This window comes from Planococcus citri, chromosome 2, assembly GCF_950023065.1.
Source record: "Planococcus citri chromosome 2, ihPlaCitr1.1, whole genome shotgun sequence".
Lineage (NCBI taxonomy): Eukaryota > Metazoa > Arthropoda > Insecta > Hemiptera > Pseudococcidae > Planococcus > Planococcus citri.
The window spans coordinates 41,779,732-41,787,475 of NC_088678.1; the positions used below are offsets into that span (position 1 = coordinate 41,779,732).

A 7,744-nucleotide genomic window follows, 5' to 3' on the forward strand; every position below is an offset into this window, starting at 1 on the left:
GCCGCGGGGGGCTAAAAATTTTTTTGGGGTGGTTTCAACTCAAAAGGAACCACATACGTGAATTTCAGAAAATTCCGAGACCTACGTTTTTTTTCGACCCGCCCTAATAATCATTCAAAATACTACACTACACGAGATTCTTCCATAAAAACCTCTCGTAAAAGCAACTCAAATAGACAATTAGAAAAATAATAAGTAAGTATAATTAGTTTGCGTACTGAAATACATCTAACGAAAAAGATAACAAACCGCTAACCCCATTTTATTTACCTAAAGAACAAAAACATAAATATTTATAGGTAAGTGCAAGAATAATCTTTAAAATTAAAACGTACCTAGCTATAAGTATAATATAAAAATACTGGATTTTATGCAGTTGAAATATCTGAGCAAGATAAAAACGCTAAAATTTTTCCTCTTGGCAAGTATAAAAAAATTATTGCGAAAAGTGCGAAAATGTGTATACCATACTCAAGGACCTGAACACGATTCGAGAAATGAATACTAAAAAATACAAATCTGAATCTACTCGTATTTATGTAGCTAAAAATATCATGAATCGTCTCCAAAGTGTAATATGTAATTTAAATAAAAAAACAAACTTTCATCAAAAATTTCTGCAAAAGTATGTACGAGACTACGAGTAGTTACGTAGACAACTCCCAACACAATCGTATCTAAGTAGGTACCTAAGCTTCAAGAGTAATTTGGAGTTGGACGATTCAAAAAAAAAAAGAAAGAAAGAAAGAAAGAAATTTGACAATGGTTTTTAAAAAGAGGAATTCCAAATTTTTTCAATGAAAATTTTCAAGGATAAGCACAGAGCTTAAAAATTTTGAATATTTTTCAAGACAATGAATTTTTATTTGTTAAAAAAGAATGGATGAGTGATGATTATGTTATCTATTATTTTGTTCTTGTATTTCAAATTATTATTCAAAGACTTATTTAATGGGGTTTTTATTGAACTAGTTTTCTCATGTTGAAATTTATTTCCAAAAGTAGATCGGTCTGATCGGTACCTAATAATATCTAAAAAAAAAATAATAATAATAATAATAAAAAATAGTCAGAAACTGTTTTGACTTTATTATCCACATTTCAAAAATACAAATTTCATACTTACTTAAAGATGACAATTTTTCAGGGTGAGAGACAGTCATTGTCATTAGTCACATTTTCGAAACCGATTAACGTACTTATAATTATGATTGTATTCAAAAACGTGATAGAAATTTTTTCACATTTTCCAAAGTTTTTTGGTTTTAGACTTTAGTTTCTACATTTTAAAATATTCATTGGAAAAATTTTAATTTTGAACTGGCAAAAACACAGATTTAGAAAAGTTGTGCCAAAATCGATCGAAGGGGTTTCAATTTCAAAGATCCTATTTACATCTGACTAGTGAGTTAGCAGATGCTAAATTTTATTTTGCCTTTATTTGCAGCAATTTTCCTTTCCCATTTGAATTTGAAGAATCCAGAAATCAGCTGGAAACTCTAGAATGGCTCTTTACAATTTAACCGCTGTTTAAATGATACATACAAGATAGGGAAAGCCAAAAAGTGGCGAATAAAAATTTTCGGATTTTTAACATGATTTTTTTTTTTCAAATCTGAAAATTCCAAAACAGCTCAAATAACACCAGTCGATTCGAGAGGTTAAAAATATACTTACTTAATCCAAACCAAGCTTAAAATTTTCTATATGTATAATGTAGGTACCTATTTTATTAATTTTTCAAGATTTTCTGACAGGTACATATAATGGAACATGAAAAATGAGTCAAAGGAAATTTAGCACTTGAAATGTCAAATGTGACATGATCAAGTAAGTATACTGAGAGCCAGTTGCACCATATTGGTTCAAAACTTAGCATTGTGCAACACCATTTTTTTCCTAAACCAAGTTTAAACCATATTCATGGGTTAAACCAGAATGGTGCAACTGGCTCTTACTAATACAATAACTTAGTAAGTAGTTAAGTATAAGTACCTTTTTTTTTTCTGAATGATGGCTCTTTCGATTTTTTTTTGAGCGATTCAAAATGAAAATTTTTTCCAATTGGCATATCGATAGACATTAGACGCTTACTTACCTATTGGAAAGACCGTTTAAAGCTCCAGCTTTAATGTATCAAAACTTGTGAAAGTTCAAAGTTGAACTTTTTGCAACTTTTGATCCATTGACGCTGTAACTTAATTGTGACAAAATCGAAGTTGTAGAGCGTGAAAAGTAGATCAATTTTTATGCCTCAACCATCCTTGTGCTCGCTCAAAATTTAATTTTGAGATACATATACAATAAGTTTTGATTGATATAGTTTTGCGGATGTAAGTAGATTGTAGTTGTAGATCATAGAACACAAGTAATGATGAAAAAAAAACTGCAAAAAACTTGATTTTTTTCAAGAATAAGACCAATAATGAGACCGATAAGTGATAAAGCAAAAAGCCATCCAACCAACGTGACGTTATACACGCCGATTTTATTGATTTTACGCTCCCTGTTAGCCCTGTTCCAGTGTTCACGTTACAACCTCATATCAGTCATATCGTGATTTCGTTCGTGATAAATTTTTGATTGTTGTGTTGTGGATGTGGAATGTGTTTCTGTGTTCGGTGTGAAAGTGTGTCTAGTTGTGGCATGATAACAGAAAATGAGTAAAAAGTGATGATTTTTGTTCTTTTTTCCTTTATAATTTTGATTAATTAGACCATTCATTTTCCCAGTGTTCAATTTTTACGATATATGAACAGCCGGTGATCCGAATACAACGTTTTTATGATCAGCTTCTGAAACTATTCTTCTCGGTTATTTGCTATCAACGATTCACTTTTTGAAGCGATTTCTTCTTATTGCCGTGGTAAGTACCTCTAAGTAGAAATCAATTTATATAGACAATTTAATAGAATATTTTGTTCTACTTGAAACTGTAGGGTAGCATAGTAATGAGCGAGGGAGCGAGCTACGTAAATTTTCGCTCGAAGAAATTAAACGACTGATATAGGTACCTCATTTCATGAAAATTGAAAATTCAATCGAATCTCTGAGCAGAAATCTATTGTTCCGAACTCTCGATTGATTTCTGTATTCTGTACCCCATGGGTTTGCACTTCAAAATTCCGTGTGTTATTTTTTCAATGAACCGGCTACTGTCTTTCCTTTCTTACGTAATTTAGCTTGCATTAAAGTAATTGATTTTACATCGACATCGAGTATAACTTGTATTCACGTTATTTATTTGAAACTGACTTTTCGCAGGAGGAATCCGAAATTAACCGAAGGTGATCAACATCTATACAGATCTTCTCAGAGCCATTCGAAAAATCTATTCTCGAACTCTTGATCAAGTACAACGAATAGCTGATTAGCTCGCGTTCAGTCATCTAAAGATAATGTCCAGTTCTCCGAAGAGACGTTGTGTACGACCTGTAGGACCTAATGGATCCGCCGAAACTTGGTCCACTACTAACGTGAATGTTTACACAACAGATCATCCGTGGATACTCAACAACTACAGTTTTCAAGATGCGAAAGGAGAGCATATAAAATCGTCGCCATTCACTTCTGATTTCGACGGCGAAACTGATTGTAAATGGTTCCTGTACCTTAAACCGAGAGGTGAAAAAAACTGCAAATCAAAAGGCGACAATGACAGCAAATCGAAATTTGAAAATAACATCAAACCAAAGGGCGAGAACGATTGCAAACCAAAAATTGAGAATAACAGTAAACCGAAAAGTGAGACTAACAGCAAACCGAAAGGTGAGAATAATAACAAACCGAAAGGCGAGAATTACAGCAAACCGAAAAGTGCAGAAAACGATGGCAAATCGAAGAACGAAAATGACAGCAAACCGAAAGACGACGAATACGTTGCTTTATATTTGCATCTGGATCCGAGCAGTCAATGTAAAAATATATTCGCCAAAACCAAGTTTTCTATCGTGACCGAAAATCAAAAAGAAGCCAAGTCGTGGGATAGCTCGATCACCGAATTCATTGTTAGCGCAGATGGCCCAAAACCGAAACGTCTGTCTTGGGGATGCGCCAAGTTTGTTCAGAGATGCGAACTTCTTAACCCCGAAAACAACTTACTTCCGAACGATACGTTGACCATATTTTGCAAAATAGAGTATTCGCAAGTTATCTTCACTAATACTTCTCATTCGTCCAAGTCGATTCCATCTCGACCAGCTTTGCCCAACAATCGTCTTTCCGAAGATTTTGGAGTGTTGCTGAAAAGCAACGATTTCGCGGACGCTTTGATATCGGCGAATGGAGTAAATTATCCCGTTCATAGGACAATCTTGATGGCGCGTAGTCCGGTGTTTTCGGCCATGTTCAAGTACGATGATATGCAAGAAACAGAAACGAAATGCGTCAATATACCGGATATCGAAGAAAACGTCCTGAAAGAATTGCTACGATATATTTATACGGGAAAAGTGGAAAAATTAGAGGATCTGGCTGGAGGCTTACTCGCCGCTGCCGACAAATACGACTTGACAGAGCTGAAGGATATGTGTGAAATCGAATTGATCGAAAATCTATCGATCGAAAATGCTGCTAATACGTTAGTATTGGCAGATTTGTATCGTGCAGATGAATTGAAGTCCGAAGCCATGAATTTTGTCGTCTCGAAATCAGCCAAAATAATGAATACGGAAGCTTGGGACTGTCTTGTTGCGCCAAGACTGCAATTGGTTAATGAGGTTTGCAAAGCATTATCCCACCGATTGGATCGAAATTTTAAATAAATCCGTTTACGTATATTCTTGCGTATGCCTAATCGTATCATTTACTTATGATCATGGAGTAGATACCGAGTTTTGTTTTAATGAGTGTCAGTTATGAGTAAACTAAGTACCTATTTGTTTTTAAAGATTTTCTTTGTGTTTTCTTCCCAACAACAGCTGTTTGTTATTGAATGGTCTATTATAAATCTAAATCAACTCTAAGAATTGTTTTGTTTTTTTTGTTCTGTATTTTAAAAATTTTTCTATAATACAAAGTTGACGTAAAACTACTCGTTTGTCGTAATATTATCGTTCTTGATATTGAAAATTTTCCATGATAATTGATACGTATGAAATCTTTTTAATTTATGTGTTGTTTTTTTTTTGAGTCAAGTAATTAAGATGCAGAATTTGGTAACGTGTATTCAAAAGGAGAAATGAGCTGAACGTAGGGTTTAATGTAGGTACATACTTATTTATTCCTATGAGAATAAAGCAGTCTATAGTGTTGATGACTCCCTCTCAAAAAAAAAAAAAAACGAATAATCAACAACACAAAACTGGCTCATTTAGCGGAAGTGCAGAAAAACAAATATATGAATTCCTATTTTAAATTCATCATCTCAACTCGTATACGAACACGTAGGTAAGACAAAAAAAAAGTAGCAAGAGGGGGAAAAAATTTAGAATACCATACCAATGTAAAATTCTTCATCATAATTTCTACGCAACCATGGAATAAAAAAAAATCAGGGAGAGAGAGAGAAAAAAATTTGGAATATCAATTTAAATTCATCATGATCTCAGATATGTATACTTATTCAATTCAAATTAAAAAAAAAAAAAAAAATACGTAATTTTGGATTTTTGTTTACAAGGGGGAATTTTCAATAATTGATTTTTGGTTTAGTTAATAAATCTACTAAATTACTGATAATTTACCCAAAATAACCGAACGATTAATAATTCACCAAAAATTACCAAAATATCAGCTGCACTTTATCAAAAGTCGCGATAAAAAAATTGATAATTTACCAAAAATAACGGATTTCGATTTTGAATTTGTTTGGGATTTTAAACGCGCACTTCTTAAATTCTCTAATGAACAGTAATAACGATACCATGGTCCTTTTAATTTGGTAAACTGGGCTGCGGACTTTGGAAAAATTTTCAGCTCGTGAAAAAAACTGGAAAATTTTAGGTAGATTTGAACTATGAATCATTTATTCATCGTATTTTTTCTATGAAATTTGTTCCTGACCTGAAAGCTTATATGCTCTAAGCCTGAAAGTATAACACTGACCCCCAAAAATAAAATTTGACCATTTTCAGCCAAACTGCAGCTTTTAGAAAATATTTCAAAACAACGGAATACTCGGAGGATACAAGTTCAGATTTGACCTGACTGAATTGAGTTATACGAGTAGATCAAAATCGTAGAAATACATATAAAAATGTGTTCTGGTTTTGGTTTAGTGTTTGAGAATCGAGATTCGATGCAGTTGTAAGTACATAGGTATAGATACCAGAATGGAAAAATGAAGCATATCTATTAAAGCATTTAAAAGTTTCGGTTCGATGGTTGAAGGTTTGTATTGATTATTGTTCTATTTTTGTTTTTGTTTTTCATTTTCATTTTTTTTTTTTTTTTTTTAGTTAAATGATTAAGTAGATATCCAGGTATGCCATTTTTTCTGAGGACTGACAAATCTGCTGTAGTAGAAGGCAATGCCTCATTTCTGTCGTTTATTAACATTCGAAGATTGATTCCATAGATTTCTTATATAGTCAAATAAGTATCTCGAAAATGAGTTTTAGAAAATTTTAAGTTTCAAAAGATAAATCCAAAGTGTGAGAAATGTAGAATTTCTAAGATAAAAAAATGAAAATTTATTGCAGCTGAAAGATAAAAAAAATTGCACGTACCTATAGTACTTCAAACTCTAAATTGTTATAGACGCTTGGATTTTTAAGCTAGCACTTGAGTGTTTCTGTGGCAAAAAATAAATTAAATTTCATTCTCTGCAAAACAAGATCGAGTTTCAAGTTCTAAAATTGAAAACAATTGATACGTAAATTTTAAAAAATCAACTATACACAGAAGATTAGCAAATTGCATATTTATCTAGTTAATAATAAGTAATCAACCTGTCGGCTTGCAGTTGAAAGGAAAAAATTGAAGTCAAAATCATTCATTTTGAATGATGAATACTTTTTATTGACAAAAGAGTAAACGTTTGAAAAATCTTATGAAACAAAGGCAATCTTAACAAGAAGTGTAACCGGCACAAAACAATTTTGAACCGCACATGACGGAATCGAAAGAGGGCTTTAAAATACATCAACAGCAAAAATTTCAAGTGCAAAATTCATTTTCGATATACCTACCTACTCGTACATATTTAGCAAATTTTTTAAAATTCAAATTTCGCACATTTCTCTTGAAAAAAAATCAAAATTCGATCGAATTAGCATAAAAAGCTGAAATTTAGTTTTTATCCTGATTTAGACCTTTGTATAGTCAATTTTGGTGACGGTTCGAAGCGTTCTGAAGCCTGTAGCGAATTTCTCCAGCTTATGAAATACGCTGTGGGTGAAAATGAACTTCAGCACCATAAACTCGGATTAAGCTATTATCTTTCTGATCTTTTTAATCGATCAGGCACATATTTTTAAATCCTTTTGAACCGGTTCTTATATCCAAAACTTTCTAGTTTTCGTCTTTTTTTTTTTTTTTTTTTTTTTAAACGCTGAAGAATTGTTAGGTATTGTAAAAGTTGAAATGGCAAAATTCCTTTCCCGACTTACCATTGAGTAGGTACTAAGTATTTTTTACTTCCCTCGTTTTACTTCATCATACATACTTACCTGTTGTTAACAAAACAGAATTTTTCCTCGTGTTTTCCTCTTTGAAGAAGTTCCCTCCCAAAAAAATGAATATAATATGTACAGTAAGTCCCGCTTATTAAGAATCGATTTGGGACCAGGTATGTTTGATTCTA

General features: G+C 32.4%; 1 protein-coding gene across 1 annotated transcript; it reads left to right on the forward strand.

Moving 5' to 3' along the window:
* Positions 1–2,464: 2,464 nt before the first annotated feature.
* Positions 2,465–5,111, forward strand: LOC135835817 (speckle-type POZ protein B-like). Its single transcript, XM_065350250.1, has 2 exons — positions 2,465–2,866; positions 3,265–5,111. Exon 2 carries the CDS (start codon positions 3,399–3,401, stop codon positions 4,761–4,763), a length of 1,365 nt encoding a protein of 454 aa, XP_065206322.1. The 5' UTR covers positions 2,465–2,866; positions 3,265–3,398; the 3' UTR covers positions 4,764–5,111.
* The last annotated feature ends 2,633 nt before the right edge of the window (positions 5,112–7,744 follow it).

Coding starts and splice junctions, on each gene's coding strand:
- LOC135835817 (XM_065350250.1), top strand. CDS start 3,399: ATGTCCAGTTCTCCGAAGAGACGTTGTGTACGACCTGTAGGACCTAAT.